At 44.9% G+C, this 17,157-nt stretch overlaps 1 protein-coding gene across 4 annotated transcripts in view; it reads right to left on the reverse strand.

Moving 5' to 3' along the window:
• Window positions 1-1,015: 1,015 nt before the first annotated feature.
• The window catches only part of hipk2.L (homeodomain interacting protein kinase 2 L homeolog), a 53,307-nt gene continuing 37,165 nt past the window's right edge, over window positions 1,016-17,157 (reverse strand). The window contains 13 exon segments of one of the 4 annotated variants that reach the window (NM_001094940.1): window positions 1,016-3,170; window positions 4,036-4,190; window positions 4,335-4,579; window positions 8,418-8,699; window positions 8,796-8,972; window positions 9,089-9,228; window positions 9,961-10,109; window positions 10,208-10,334; window positions 11,498-11,660; window positions 12,875-13,059; window positions 13,568-13,654; window positions 14,054-14,173; window positions 14,402-14,525. In NM_001094940.1, the coding sequence (NP_001088409.1) occupies window positions 2,730-3,170; window positions 4,036-4,190; window positions 4,335-4,579; window positions 8,418-8,699; window positions 8,796-8,972; window positions 9,089-9,228; window positions 9,961-10,109; window positions 10,208-10,334; window positions 11,498-11,660; window positions 12,875-13,059; window positions 13,568-13,654; window positions 14,054-14,173; window positions 14,402-14,525 (2,395 nt within the window). In that variant the 3' untranslated portion in view covers window positions 1,016-2,729. 4 annotated transcript variants of the gene reach the window in all.

Here is a 17,157-nt window from a genome sequence, read left to right on the forward strand (position 1 = left end):
CTTATGGGAGGAGGGAGGTGCCATATTGATTCCCTTAGACAGTACAGTATGAGGGTATAGCTTATTGTGTGCCCAGAACATTCCTTCTCTGTATATTTGTATTTATACATATGGGAGGAGGAGGTGCCATATTGATTCCCTTAGACAGTACAGTATGAGGGTATAGCTTATTGTGTGCCCAGAACATTCCTTCTCTGTATATTTGTATTTATACATATGGGAGGAGGGAGGTGCCATATTGACTCCCTTAGACAGTACAGTATGAGGGTATAGATTATTGTGTGCCCAGAACATTCCTTCTCTGTATATTTGTATTTATACATATGGGAGGAGGTGTCATATTGATTCCCTTAGACAGTACAGTATGAGGGTATAGCTTATTGTGTGCCCAGAACATTCCTTCTCTGTATATTTGTATTTATACATATGGGAGGAGGGAGGTGCCATATTGATTCCCTTAGACAGTACAGTATGAGGGTATAGCTTATTGTGTGCCCAGAACATTGCTTCTCTGTATATTTGTATTTATACATATGGGAGGAGGTGCCATATTGATTCCCTTAGACAGTACAGTATGAGGGTATAGATTATTGTGTGCCCAGAACATTTCTTTGGTAGGAGGAAGGATCTGATGTTACTGGACTACAGCTCCCAGCATGCCTTAACTGTGATGTGAATATGCAAATGTTTAGCTTTTTAATTTGACATAGCATTATGATGTTCACTCACAAATACGTATAAAATGCACCCCAACATGCCGTGCGTAACTAGGATGTTACTGGGCCCCTCAACAAGTTCATTTCATTTCAGTTTTCAGTTCATTTCAGGGCCCCCAACATATCAAGGAGGTTGTCCTGTCTTACCATTTCTTATTTAAATTGCTTATTAATTAAAGCCTCGTGGGACCCCCTGCAGTCTGTCCCCCTGCCTACATGAAAAAGTTCAGTGTATCTAGCATTACTGTTGGGGTTTGTTTCCTTTAGATGTAAGCATCCATAACTACTTAAAGAGAAGCCACAAAAAAAGTCAGACCTGTGTTCCCTTACCCACAAAAACTTTAAATGAAACACAGTAATCTTTCTTTTTTTTTCATTAAAAAAAAAAAAAAACTAAACAATAGGTGGAAGATAAAATCTGTGGCCTAGTTCCCCTTTAAGGTTTTTTTCAATAGTGTTTAAATAGATGCCGATACCAACACGGGATATATCGGTCACGCCACACTAGAATAAACATGGGTTATAGTCCAAATGAGCTTGAGAACCAGGAGATGGACATGATGGCATCTAATGCAACGTAGCTACCATGGGGACAGTACTGGGGACAATACCGGGGACATTATCAGGGACAATACTGGGGACAACGCCGGGGACACACGCTGCCAAACACCATCAAACGGCTTGTAAGGCACTATGAGCGTTAATGGGGGGGAGGCGCAAGATTCACAGACATACGGGGAGCGTCACAGTTACATGCCACTATCTTTAGATCACATGATGCCCATCAAGTGTTTGGATTGGGTGGGAAACAATTCTAGTCTACCGTGTGCAACGCAACGATAAAGGAGAAAATAGAAGATCTATTGGAGAAGCTTAAAAAACAGGGTACATGTGACTGCACTACACTGTAGCACAGACGGTGGGGGGGGGAGGGACAATTCCTTTAAAGTGACTTGAAATAGTGAGAGGTTAGCAGCTGAGTCCGTATAAAGTCCTTGCAACAGTCTCCAGCCTTCCGCCATATTGTTTCTCTTCTTGGATCCAATGGGAGGACTCTCTCTCTCTCTCTCCCGTTCCCTCGGTCCTGCCTTCCGCTCCACCGGTCACTTCTGTTCCTACTCGAAAAACCCACCGCGACATCCCATAATTCATTCTTTAAAAACAAGTCCACAACCCGCGCTGCTTGATTTTGGTTTTGGAGAAGAGGTGCCCTACGCACAAGAGTTCATCCTGATAAAACTGTTACAACAATTAAAAAAAATTGACAACACTAAAAAAAAAAAAACTTAAAATAAGGACAATTAGTGCTGAATGAGGGAAAAACGTATAACCTAACGAGGGAGAGGGGATAAAGTTATTAGAGGTATGCGGAGTTCCCCCCCGACACACACACAAATTTATCAAACACAAGAAGTCGGGCAGGCCAAACCCCAAGGCCACGCCCTCCCTCCGTAAAAATTAAAACCGAAAAAAAAAAAATACATTTTTGTTTTCCTAGAATTACAGTCGAAAACTAAAACCTATAAAACTCTGGGTCAGCTCCTAAGCTTCTTGCTATGTCAGAAACGAAATAAAATAAGCCTGTTCTCAGTAACTCAGAGGCGCAGATTAATAAATACAACTTCTAGCTAGGGGCAGCTCCAGCAACATTCACTATGACATCCCCCCCCACCCCGAAACAGAGCAGCAAGTTGTTAAATCCAGTGGACACGAGTGAGAAGAGGTTTCCTGTCTCTGTTTGGGGGGGTCAGTCCCAGTCTCATCCCCAAGGGGATACAGTCACTGGCTCCTCGGGGGAGGAGCATCCTGCCCTATGGGCACAATTAGCATCCACAGTTCATACAAGGTCCCTGTTATTTGAATCTGAGGGTCCTGATGGAACTCCTGAATAGAAGGGATGTGGGGAAACATATTCCAGTACCCTGCTGCTACATAGACTCTGCTTCATGCCCAGTGGCCCTTTATCTTGATTAAAGTCGTGACCTCCCCTTATCCCTCCCCCCTTGCCAGGGTCTAGATATAGGGGTACTGATTGACCTTAGGTGGGGTCAGAGGGTATCCAGTGTAGACGGCAGAGGTCGGGGAGGCCGGGATGTAAGTCTGGTGAGCAAACTGAGCCTGGTACTGGCTTGGGTGAAGGCTAGGAGAAGGAAGTAGCCGTGGTGCCATGCTGACTGGCACAATACTGGCCGGATACGCAGCATGTCTCGCAGAGCCTTGTGACGCCACTAAGTGAGCGACGGTGCCACTGGAACCCAGAGCCGCGGGGGCAGTGTATGTGTAGAGGTGAGGTTGGCTTGGTAGGTGAGCAGTGGCAGCCAGATGTGGGTGAACGGCTCCGTGGCTGGGGCTACTGTGCGGGAAAGAATAGGGTGCCTGGGCGAGGGTCGGTGCAATATAGGCTTGCTGCCTCCTGTGACTGCCAGTTCGCTCTGTGCTGATATGCTGAGACACCTGCAAGAAAGGAGAGGAATCTGTTGTAAAGCACTGGCCTATTGTACAGCCCTAATTATTCATTCTACAGAATGCAATGGGTTAAAGTAGAACGAAACCCTAAAAATGAATAGGACTATAAATGGCATATTTTATATAGTGAACTTATTGCACGAGGCTAAAGTTTGAGCTTGTCAATAGCAGCAATGATCCAGGACTTCAAACTTGTCACAGGGGGTCACCATCTTGGAAAGTGTCTGTGACACTCACATGCTCAGTGGGCTCTGATTGGCTGTTGAGAAGCTAAGCTTAGGGCTCGTCACTAATTATCCAGCAGAAAATGAGCTTCCCTGGCTGTAATATAAGCTGATGCTACAGGTTTGCTGATTATTAAATACTGATGCTAATTGCGCTGGTTTCTGTGCTGCCATGTAGTAATTATCTGTATTAATTACTAATCAGGCTTATATTGTGACATTTCTATTCTATGTGTACTGTATATTGTGAGTGGGTCCCTAAGCTCAGTAAGTGACAGCAGCACAGAGCATGTGCAGTGAATCAGCAGAAAAGAAGATGGGGAGCTACTGGGGCATCTTTGGAGACACAGATCTTTACTGCTAAAGGGCTGTGGTTGCCTTGGGCTGGTACAGAAGCCCAAAACATAATGTTCAACATTTCTAGCTACTTCTTTATTTAGGTTTTAGTTCTCCTTTAAGTTCTCCCTGAAGCTACTGCTGTAGTACATACAATGCAGCCAACCAGCTTTATAACTCCCAGCAGCCTGCCTTTGGAGCATCGCGGACTGGAGGAAGGGTGGACAGAACTTAGGACGGCTTGAATTCCATTGGCTTTCATACCAAGGTGCCCCACCCTCTTGTCTCCTCACCTGACTGAGATTGAGCGGCTGCTGCTGGAAGGAGTGTCCCGGTGCCCGAGATTGCCGATAGGCGGCTGTGCCCGCGGAACTGGCAGACGAATGAGAGGCAGACGCCACTGAGGAGGACGATGACTTTGTTTTGTACATTTGGTGGCTGGTGGTGTCTGGGTAAAAGGACAAGTATGGTTTAAAGAAAAAAAAATATATTCCCTTTAAACATAACATTTATCTGATGTTTACTTCCCCTTACTTTGTATATATTTGTAGTTAAACACATGGAATGAAGGTGCCAATGAAAATGTACCAACCTGGCTGTTTCCTTTCACATTCCAGTCGACCTTCACTTGGCTGGGTCTTAAGAGGCGGCACAATAATAGTGCGTGGGTTGGCCGGACAGGGGTTAACTGGCAGACATTTGCTCTCACTGGCAGTGGCATTGGTGGCCCGGCGATGTCCGCGGGCTGCATAGGGACTGGTGTTGCTTGAGGAATCAGAGATGGGCGAGTCGTGGACTGTGACGCAGCTGATTACATTCCTGCGCTGTTTGGGAAGGCTGGAGAGACAGGGGTTAAAAAAAATGAATTTAACATGTAGTGTTAATGCAGCAGTATGTCTTGTATGCTACTGGCCCTTTAAATTTGACAAACATGCTCAATGGAGCACCACGAATATGTTTTTGACCCCCTTATTTTCCATTGGATGCTTCTCTTTTATTTATATCTGTTAAAGGACCAGTAACATCAAAAAAAATTTAAGAAAACAAATTCGTTAGTATACCACAAAAAAAAAACACCAAGACAAATGAAACTTTTAAATCGCACAGCCTTTATTAAGAAATAACTTAACGAAACTCCGCCTGTGCTCCTCTTCAGAAAATTTGATCCACTGTGCGGCGTTCGATTTCTCCTCCCTGCCTTCATTATAGGAGATAGCCAGGGAGGAGAAATTGAGCGCCGCACGATCGATCACCTTTTCTGAAGAGTAGCGCCAGCGGAGTTTCAACATTTTTTTTTATAAAGGCTGTGCGATTTTAAAGTTTCATTTGTCTTGGTGTTTTTTTTTTTCGTGGTATACGAACTAATTTAAAAAAAAAAAAAAAAAAAGTTGATGTTACTGGTCCTTTAAGTTGAAGAGGCCCTTTTCCTGACGTAGTCAGCCCATTTCGGAAGAACAGAATGTACCACTGTCTGGCAGATGGGGGTGGCAGCGTGTGATTCTATTTGCTGCCTGACATAATATTGTGCATGACGAGGTGGAGCGCTATTTCCCCTGCAGACAGCTATGATTAGCAGCAATCACACACTCATACTTGCAGGAGAGAAACAAAATGGGTACATCTCACCTCCTACTTCTTTAAGGGAAAAGGAACGCTGCCGGAGCAGTTTATTGCCAATAGATTAGCCACAATAGTGCAAACTATAACACTATATTTAATATTCAGAATACTTTACCATAATCTCTGTTTGTTTAGGATAGCAGCTGCCATATTAGCTTGGTGTGACATCACTTCCTGCCTGGGTCTCTCCCTGCTCACTCATAGCCCGGGGCTCAGATTACAATAGGGAGGGGAGGAAGGAGGGGGAAAAGGGAAGGGCAGAGAGAGAAGCAAACTGAGCATGCTCAAGCCCTAGCCCTGGAGGATTAAGCTGAAAACAGGAAGTCTGATACAGAAGCCCATGAGTACACAATAGAAGGAAAGAAATGTGGTGTTTCTTTTGATAGAGGACTCCGAGCAGCATTACTTTGAGGGTTTACTGGTGTATTTATATGGACATATCTGATAAAGCTTTCCTTCTCCTTTAAAGGGGATGTAAAACCCCAAAATCACATAAACAACAGTCTGTCTGGTGATTTCTGACTTTTGAAACAATGTAGCAGAAGCCAGCTGATTCACAGACCTGGAGAACTTTTTTTTTCCTACATTGTTTCAAGAGTCAGAACCAGAGAGAAAAATGACTTACATTTGCATTGTGATGCTTGTATTCCTTTAAGGCCAGAGGGGGGGGGGTATTGCTGCTTGCTCAGCAGAAGATGATTTCCATGACAGCGCAAGGCTGAGCAGGACGGAAAGCAAATAGCTGCTATTTTTCAATGATTACATTATGTTGTCATGGCAACTGAAGTTTCGAGTGATGGAAAGGAATGTTATACCATAGGAGGTAATCAGGATTCAACCAGGAGACAACAAACAACGCTATATATCAGCGGGGGGCAAAGGAAGGGGGAAGAGGTGGGGAAACAGGGGCAAGGAGACCAATTAAAGGAGAACTAAAGCGTAACTAAAGAAGTAGCTAGAAATGTTGTACATTATGTTTTGTGCTTCTGCACCAGCCCAAGGCAACCACAGCCTTTTAGCAGTAAAGATCTGTGTCTCCAAAGATGCCCCAGTAGCATCCCAACTTCTTTTCTGCTGATTCACTGCACATGCTCTGTGCTGCTGTCACTTACTGAGCTTAGGGAGCCACTCACAATATACAGTACACATAGAATAGAAATGTCACAATATAAGGCTGATAATACAGATAATTACTACATGGCAGCACAGAAACCAGTGCAATTCGCACTGGTTTATTTAATAATCAGCAAACCAGTAGCATCAGCTTATATTACAGGGGAAGCTCATTTTCTGCTGGATAATTAGTGACGAGCCCTAAGCTTAGCTTCTCAACAGCCAATCAGAGCCCACTGAGCACTCTTTCCAAGATGGTGACCCCCTGTGACAAGTTTGAAGTCCTGGATCATTGCTGCTATTGACAAGTTGAATCTTTAGCCTTGTGCAATAAGTTCACTATATAAAATATGAAATTTTCAGCTCTATTAATTTTTAGGGTTTAGTTCTCCTTTAAAGAGACCAGTACCAGTGGCGTTTCTGCCTCAAATCGCCATAAATATTTGGTATTTAGAGTGATCAGCAGTGGGGCAGCATTTTCAGCTTTTTCCCTTCCACGTTGCATTCTTCTGAGAAGTCTCTGGTGCAAAGGGAAACTGCACCCACACAGTGTTGCAATCGGTGGGAAAACAAGATGTGAGATTCTCACAAGGCAACAGAAAACAAAAATAATGAATATTCAGCTTTTAACCTGCTGTGTACCGAACAACAGTTTTGTGTTCTTTATTGGGAAAAAAAACAAAAAAAAAACAACCTTGTCTGAGTAGTTATTTAGAATGCACACTGGATCCTCCTATTAGGACCCTGTGTGCATTAGCTTAGTTAATATTATGTGCAGAGGATCTTTCTATTTGGGTCCTGTTTGCTTTAGATTTGTTGAGCTTATTAGGCACACAGCACCCTCCTATTAGGGTCCTGTGTTTATCAGTTAAGCTTATTATGCACATCCTATAAGGACATGGGCACACAGCAGAGTCAATTTTAAATGTGCCCATGGCCTTAAAAGGGTGGTTCGCCTTTAATTTTACTTTTAGTATACTATAGAATGGCCAGTTTTAAGCAACTTTTCAATTGGTATTCATTATTTATTTGTTATAGTTTTTGAATGAAATGCCTTTATTGCCTGACCCTTTTTTTAGTTTTAAATGAGGGGTCACTGACCCCGTCTAAAAGCAAATGCTCTGTAAGGCTACACATTTATTGTTATTGCTATTTTTTTATTTCTCATCTTTCTAGTCAGGCCTCTCCTGTTCATATTCCAGTGTCTTTTTCAAGTCAGTGCGTGGTTGCTAGGGGAATTTGGGCCCTAGCAACCAGATGGCTGAAATTGCAAGCTGGAGAGCTGCCGAATAATACAAAGCTAAATAACTCAAAAATCCCAAATAATAAAACATGAAAACAAATTGCAAATTTTCTCGGAATGTCACTCTCTACGTCATACCAAAAGTTAATGTAAAGGTGAACAACCCCTTTAAGGTGGCGATACACAGAGAGATCTCTCCCCGATATGCCCCTTGAGGTGGGCGATATCGGGCTGATCCGATCATGGGCCCTAGGGCCCATCGATCGGATCACAATGAAAGGTATACAGGTGGACTGCATCAACGAACAGATGCAGTTCTCGATCCGATGTGATTTTTACCCCTGCCGATCGACATCTGAACGACTCTCGGGCAGATATCATGCGGAGAAGCCGATTGGAGGGCCCCATACACGGGCCAATAAGCTGCCGACTCAGAGTGACTCGTGTATGGCCACCTTAAGAGTCAATTCGCTTATGATGCACACAGGATATTCCTATTGGGATCCTGCATGTATCAGCTTAGTTTAGCTTAGTTGTTATAAACACAGCATCCTCCTATTAGGATCCTGTAAGCATAAGTCAAACTACTTCCAGTACCAAGTGGAAAAAACTACAATGAAGTTAATCTATATATCTAGAAATTAAATACGATTTTAAATGGAAACAGATCATTTGGCCCAAAGTCAGAGTTTTGCTCACCTGGGCGCCACGTGCTTCTGCTCTTCCTCCTCATCTGTATCACTGCTGATGGTGATAACACTCACAGCCGGACTGGGTGTATCAGGAATGATGATTGTCTGCCGCTGCTGGTTGTGGGGCACTCCCACGGCACTATTCCCCCATCCACAGGTGATAGAGGGGACACAGGGGGCAGTGTTCTGGGGCACAGAGCAGCGAGGTGGGGTGTTTTCCTTCACGCGTTTCGATCTCTGGGCGGAGTTCACGGACTGAGAGGAGGTCACCTCGTAAGCAGAAACATTCCTGTAGGAAAATAAAGGGAAAATACAAACTGGTTTTAAACGGGCAACATTAGATTTAAATGTAAAATACAAACCCGGATACAAATAGGGGACGAACCTCGCTGAGGAGTGATGCTTCTTACGTGACGAGGAGGATGAACTGGTCGGCTGCTGCCTCATGACATGCGCCACGCCAACATTCAGCGGCTGAGCAGAGGGCAGGGTCACGTGACCGGTGAGGAGAGCCGGCTGCTGCATGATGGGATTGTAGTGGGTACCAAGAGCATGCGTGTTCCTAAAAGAAGCAAGTACATGTCAGGTTCAAACATGGCAGTAAGCTGCACAAAGTGATTACGCCACGTGGTGCCACAATACCATCCACCAGCACAATTAACGTTCCCCTGGACTTACCTCCAGTCAGCCAACTGCTGAGAGCTTGCCATGCTGTCTGGGATGACTGTAGCATGCTGAACTGAGGTATGAGCGGCGACACCTGCCAGTTGCTGCCAGGCCGGTGGAAGAAGGATCTGCTGCGTGCCACTGGGCCAAGCCTGCTGTTGGAGGAGACAATAAACTGCTGCAGCCTAATCACAAACATACACATTGGTAGGCACTAACAAACAAAATTGTCCCCTAATGTGCTCTCTGTATATTTGTTATATTTATGGGAGGAAGTGCCATATGATTCCCTAAGACAGTACAGTATGAGGGTATAGCTTATTGTGTATCAAAACAAACAAGAAAAAGATCGCTGGCTACTAATCTCAGGTGGACAAACTTGAAGATGGATATATATATGCAAGTTAACCCCAATCGCTTAAACCAATTTAAACAATTTAAGCAAATCAAGCATAACGCTCTTTTAAAAACGATTGAGGTAACTAGCTTATTGTGTGCCCAGAACATTCCTTCTCTGTATATTTGTATTTATACATATGGGAGGAGGGAGGTGCCATATTGATTCCCTTAGACTAGTACAGTATGAGGGTATAGCTTATTGTGTGCCCACAACATTCCTTCTCTGTATATTTGTATTTATACATATGGGAGGAGGGAGGTGCCATATTGATTCCCTTAGACAGTACAGTGTGAGGGTATAGCTTATTGTGTGCCCAGAACATTCCTTCTCTGTATATTTGTATTTATACATATGGGAGGAGGTGCCATATTGATTCCCTTAGACAGTACAGTATGAGAGTATAGCTTATTGTGTGCCCTGAACATTCCTTCCCTGTGTATACATATTTAAACGTATTAGTGGAAGTTGCTATGCCCCAACTCACCCAATTCTTTCCACCCACAGCTTGTACCTGTGTCAGGAGCCCAGGCTGGATCTGCAGAGCCTGAGCACCAGCTGTTTGGGTGACCAGCGGCACAGTGTTTTCCATTCGCACCGAGTACCCGCCATGCTTGGAAGGAGAGGTCTGGAGCCCTGACAGCAGGAGATGGAATATTATATCACACATATGCCCCTGAGACAGCTGATGTCCCATAAAACATGTATAATGAAAGGTCAACTGAAAAGCTTACCCTGGAATGCTGGCGGGCACACGATGAGAGCTTGTTGGAAGGGGTCTGGGCGGGCACATATTTGGGCTGTTCCTGTCTGAAGAGGCATAGTCCTCTGGGCAACTGCCGCCATGGATGCTGCCGTAGGCTAGGAAATATCGGAACAGAGACAGTTAGCATCAGATAAAGGCTTGCAGTTAGAGAAAATGGCAACAAATAGCCACAAAACAACCTGCTCGTCCCCTGTGAGCCAAATAGTCATTTTTTTCTCCAGTTCAAATAGAAGGGACTGGCTATTTGGGGGGAAGGCATTGTTTGTGCCACATTAATGTAAAATCCTGGTTAATCTTCAAGGGAAAGTATACACTTCAGCCAGGGCCGGAACTAGGGGTAGGCAGAGTAGGCACGTGCCTAGGGCGCAAAGCTGGGGGGGCGCCAGGCACGTACCTCCTCTGTCGCCTACCCAAAGTCCCGTTCCCGACTGTCTGTTATCGCGTCTTTTTCGCTTCTGCGCATGTGCGAAAACTCCATTTCGCGCATGGCCCGCCTCTGACTTCAGCAGTGGCGTAACTACTACTACAACGATAGCAGGGGCCCCCAGAAAGGACCTGCTTGCAATAAAGTACATGTAGGGAGTGCCCCAAAATTTGTTTCTAGGGGGGGGTTGTTTACACCACCATTGGAGCTCATTTTATTCTTACACCTTTATTTCGAATGTGGCAAGTGTTAGCGACATTCCACCTCACACTTAATGATCAGTACAATTAAACCTGGTTTATTCCTTCTGCCTGAGCTGTTTGAGCCACAGACACAACAGGGGTGAGGCCATGACAAGTACATTTCCAGCGGTTATAGTTTTTAACATTGTGTCTCCAATACAATAACAAAGCCACCATTTTGTGATGTTCAGTGAGGCACTCACTGATCACCTGACAGGAAGTTATGCAGGCTTTAGCTGTAACAGGAAGTGTAGGAGCCAAAGGCACTCTCCTGCCCATTCATTGGCCGATTTGATGTCACCTAGCATGTATGTCTGTCCTTGGTTTGTTTGAGAGCGCATTTCCAGCAGTTATAGTTTTTAACATTGTGTCTCCAATACAATAACAAAGCCACCATTTTGTGATATTCAGTGAGGCACTCACTGATCACCTGACAGGAAGTTATGCAGGCTTTAGCTGTAACAGGAAGTGTAGGAGCCAAAGGCACTCTCCTGCCCATTCATTGGCCGATTTGATGTCACCTAGCATGTATGTCTGTTCTTGGTTTGTGTGAGAGCGCATTTCCCAGTCACACTTCCACACAGGCTCCTACCTGACTGTGCACAGTGTTGAGCTGGTTGCTGAAGGTCATAGTGAGGTTGGTGGAAGTACTCGGGGCAACGTGAGTGATGAAGGGGGTTTTGCTGTGGTTCACAGTGTCGTACATATTCACCCGCCGCTTACAGATCTCCATGTTCTGGAAACAGGACTTGACGCTGCAAAAAAAAAGGGACGGAAAGAGGCAGAGCGAGAGGAGGCGGCCAGGGGCGCGGCCCAAACAGTTGGAGAAGAACACAAGTTGGACAAGAGCAGAGGGAGGGAAAGGATGGAAAGGAATGAAAAGCAAAGGACGGAGAGGGATGAAAAGCAAAGGATGGAGGAGAAGAGAGAGAGAGATACACACCATTAATGGATGCAAAAGAGATCACATGAGGAAGAAGAAAAATCTCTAAAAAAGTGCGGAAGACCTTCCGCCTAAGAACGGAACCCTGCAGTCTGCCAAGCTCTTGCCACAGAGGCTATTTAGGTGCCATGCATTGTAGATTTATGAAACAGCCTGTCTGTAAACTAGGAATGCAGCAAATTCCGGATTCAACTGAAGCCGAGCTATTTGAATTGGATGAATCCAAGAGCCTGGCCTGAACCAAATCCGAACCCTATATAAGTGGAAAAAAAATCGGCATGCACATAGGTTATGTCCACCCAGGCGCCATCTTTTCTGGTATAGAAGATGGGCTTGGATTTGGCCAAATCCATACCCCTGGATTTGCCGATGCTGAAAAGCAGGGTGCATCCCTACTGTAAACACAGCAATCTCAATTGTGGGCATTCTCCTGCCATAGACTCCTTTAGATCAGATTCTGACCCTAAGAAATCTACAATTGTTCCTGGGTGCTGGGGTTTTTCTGAAGCAGGCGACCCCAAATGGGTGCCTGTAGGAGTGTGTGTATATGTGCAAAGTTAAAATACTCAAGCAAGCATTGCAAATGTACATTTGTAATAATATACCAGGTTGTTCACCCCTTGTATACTGCTATATCCCTCCACTTATAAATAAAGTGGCCCATTGTCCAAGGATTTTAGCAAGATGTTATCTCTGCAGCTCCAGGACGCAGAATGTATTTATAAAAGTGACTACGGATCATTACTGTAATCACTACTGGATAGAGATTTGGCAAAGTGCAAACCATAATACCCAGCATCCTCAAACATCCCGAGGATTCTGGAAATTATAATAGAGATATAGAAAATAATGTAAATTCAAAACTATTAGCTTAGCGTCAAAATAGTCTTATCCCAGGTCTAGTAACCCATAGCAACCAATAAGCCCATTTTATTACATCGCTGCTATAACTTGAAACTCTATGGCTTTGCCCCCTATCCCATTTCCAAGTCCCCCCCCCCCCAAGCCATGAGGAACATTCCATACTGTGAACTATGTGGGAAATCCAAGAGGTGCGTCATGGTGACAAAGGGGTGGTTCAGTGTCTCGATCGGGGTTATCCTCTTGTCTGCATCGATCGTCAGCATCTTCTTCAGGAGGTCGATGAATTCCCGCCTGTCCGCTTTCTCGACCAGCAAGTCGCTCCCCTCCAGATCCGATGTCATGTTCACCTGGAAGATTGAATCAGTGATGCAATAAAAACACAAGGTTGGCTTTATCCTCCTTTCTCAGGGAAAGTTAACCAATTAAAGGTAAAGGGGAAGTTAACCACAGTGACTTTAATTTGCAAGCCCAGCCGCCGCACCTAGAAACTGAGCCGCAAGACCGCAGCAATCCAATACGCAGTCATAAAAAGGAATGCGATATAGCGGGGCTGGAATGCAGTGAAGTGAACATGTAACTTTAATTATACGCACTAAAATCAAATGGAGGAGATTAAAAACCATTAAAGAGACGATTGTCTTATTCCTCCCGTTACACGAAATGCGCTATTTTAAAATCAAATTTAGAAGTAATGATGGGTAAAGGCACAGGGACGCAACGCTGTACTCACGAGCCGCACAGGGATGGGCATATGGAGCCTTATGCCCATTGTGTTTCTTCCTTATCTACTATCTCCTTAATAAACCCCATTTTAAGGAATGACAATGAAAATCCCAGAACACCCCAAATCCCTACCTGCGCCATATCATCTAAGCAGTTGAAGATGTACTTTCTGGCTTCTTTTGATTTAATGCCGGTCTCGTTTTCATGGTCTTCAGGGGTCTGTATGAGGGAAAGAAAAAAAAAATTTAATAAAATTCAATGCTGGTCAATCTCCAAAAATACCAATACAACATCGCCTCCTAGAGGTCATGCATTTATGTGCTATTACTTGAAACACTTTTTAGTTTTGCACACAATCACAACAGGGAGAGGGTTCTGAGAGTTGTAGTTCAACTGCAGCAATTGCCCCTTCACTGAGATATGTATTCGCTCTGTGTGTTAGAAATTATAAATGAGCATTAGAAAAAAAAAAAAAAAAGAAGTGAAAAGAAAATAAACATATGAAAGAGGATGTTGTACTGCTCCAGAAGCTGTGGATCTGGGTAGGAATTAAAGGGACACTAACACCTGGGATAAGAATGCTGGGAGCTTGAGTGTTCACTGCAAGCTACTACTCACCTTAAGCCTCCACAGTGGGTACGGGGAGTCGCCATCCCTGTTGAAGAAACGAGTGGTCTTTGTACCAGAGCTCAGTAAGTATTCCGCAGGCAAACCCTGTGTTTGGGAGATGTAGCGGATCTGGGGAGAGGAGGCAAATGTCACAGTATAAACGAATACTCAGAACCAGTACCACACATGGAAGCATGAAAAGCAACAAAAAGCATGGGGAAAGTAACCTAGAGGTCTTGTAACCTATAGCAACAAACCAGCAGTTAGTTATTTATTGTTCAAATATTTGTTTCTAGGTAAGTGCTCCTGTCTCATGTCCCCACCTACTGCTTAATAAAAGGATTTCTGCTCACATACCTGGTCATATTCCGATGCTCCGGGGTACAAAGGCCACCCCAAAAACAGCTCAGCTATCACGCACCCCAAAGACCACATGTCGATGGCTTCGCAGAAAGGTAACCCCAAGATAATCTCAGGAGCCCTGTGGGAAGAGGATTAGAAAGTAAATGTTGGCTGAGAGTTAGTCTACATAATTCATGGAGATATGGCGGGAGGGGGAGTCTCGTGTGAACCAGAAGGAAATAAAAGGCAAAGAAAAATAAACAGGAAATCAATGTTGGTTTTGTTGTTACATTCAGTGTTTATTTATTTGGAATAAGTGCAACTAGAATCGCTTTATCCGCTTAGCGCTAAACACTACACAGGTGAACAGTAAAGGGTTAAACCAGTCCGGCTCAACAGCACCCAGGGGACCGAGCAGAAGCACGGGAGACTCTCGGACACCCCCGCCCCCTATTTGCACTGTTACTAAATGAGGCTTCAGTCCTGACCAACCACAATCTTATTAGTATGCAAATCTCTTCTCTCTTCCATCTGGATGTCTCCTAGTTATCAATAGCAGCACTACAGCCGGCCCTACCATTCCCCAAACAGACGCTGTAAGCAGCCTCATTTCTCCACGCTGCCCCACCCAAGCCAAGCCAGGAATAAAGCCAAGCCAAGCCTGCACCCATCACTAGAAAATAATTACCCACCAGCCAACCTAACGCTCTACCCCTCCATTCCATCCCGTGCAATAAAGGGACATCTAATAAGCAATATGTAAGCTAATTGCCCCCCATTATTAGTACATTTAATATAAGCCCAGAACCCTTATACACAACATACACCAAATATACGTACAGACCCCCATCCGTAATGGCAACATGAGTACCTATACCCAACACAAGTACCAATCCCTGACCCTACTCCCAACTTTAGCACAGTCCCCCCTTCCCTAAACATGACATAAGCACAGAACCCCAACCCCTTCCCAACATACATACAGATCACTAACCCTATACCTAGTGCAATATCCCCAATCTTCCTCCCAGAATAACTAAAAGTCTATAACTAGGCCTGGACATGGGGCTGCTGTAAGATTCCATAAACAGTCACTATTTGTTGAGCCTGTGGGGGGCTATTTGGGCCTCTGTGTGCCTGAAATGCCAGGGCCTATTTTGAATCTCAGTCCAGACCTGCATCCAAAATAAGTAAGCCTACACCCATAACAAAATCATTTCTGATCCCCAACCCTACCCCTAAGATAAAAACAGGTCTCTGATCCTAAGCCCAACAGAACTGTAGACCCCTAACCCTACCCCCTGCATAAGTACAGACCCCTCAACCCTACACCCTGCATAAGTACAGACCCCTCAACCCTACACCATGCATGAGTACAGACCCCTCAATCCTACACCCTGCATAAGTACAGATCCCAACCATACACCCTGCATAAGTACAGACCCTTTAACCCTACTCCATGCATAAGTACATACCACAACCCTACACCCTGCATAAGTACAGACACCTCAACCCTACACCATGCATGAGTACAGACCCCTCAATCCTACACCCTGCATAAGTACAGATCCCAACCATACACCCTGCATAAGTACAGACCCTTTAACCCTACTCCATGCATAAGTACATACCACAACCCTACACCCTGCATAAGTACAGACACCTCAACCCTACACCCTGCATGAGTACAGACCCCTCAATCCTACACCCTGCATAAGTACAGACCCCAACCCTACATCCTGCATAAGTACAAAACCCTCAACCCTACACCCTGCAGGAGTACAGACCCCTCAATCCTACACCCTGCAGGAGTACAGACCCCTCAATCCTACACCCTGCAGGAGTACAGACCCCTCAATCTTACACCCTGCAGGAGTACAGACCCCTCAATCCTACACCCTGCATAAGTACAGACCCCCAACCCTACACCCTGCATAAGTACAGACCCCCAACCCTACACCCTGCATAAATACAGACCCCAACCCTACACCCTGCATAAGTTAAGACACCTAAACTAGGAAGCTAAAACAAACATAACTACAGATCCATAGACCTACACCCAACATTATTACAGTTCTGTAAACCTGCACCCAACGTAAGTAAAGATCCGCTGACCCTACACCCACCCTAAGTACAGATCCCTGGCGCGACATAGTACCAGTGTGCCATCAGCCTTAGTGTCAGATTTGTGAATTTTGTGAGGCCACACAAGGGGGGGCAAAGAGGCAGATCTACATGGAAATAAAGTTGTACCCTCCTCCTGATGCCCGTGCCAGGCAAAGTGCCCCACCAGCAGCTCACACCCTGTGCAACACTACCTATTGCTGCTGCCTGATATCGGCACATACCGTCTGCTGGGGGCTCAGGTTTTGCTCACACTGCTGCTATTTATAAGTAGAAGCCTACGCCAGCGTGAATACTTGCATTGCCCAGAGCTGGGGCTCCTGCTGTGCCAGGCCCATTATTCAGTGTATGTGCAGGAGAAGCAGCAGGGAGAGAACCCACCCCATCCGAGCCCGGCACAGCATGAGGGAGATGCTGGGGGAGAAGAGAGAGAAACAAAATAGAGCAAATCTCCATGCAATGCGCCTTCTTGAGATATGTTTCAAGGGGAAGTAAACTCAAATATAAATGTCTGCATTATGAAAGCAAATGTAATTGTGAGCTACTTATTTCTAAATGTGTTTGCCATTTATACTCTCTGCACTGCTGGTCCTGACTATATGTCCCATTGGACCTGTATATTTATAAAGCAGGTACAGTATGTATAG

Source organism: Xenopus laevis, chromosome 3L (assembly GCF_017654675.1).
Source record: "Xenopus laevis strain J_2021 chromosome 3L, Xenopus_laevis_v10.1, whole genome shotgun sequence".
Taxonomy (NCBI): Eukaryota; Metazoa; Chordata; class Amphibia; order Anura; family Pipidae; genus Xenopus; species Xenopus laevis.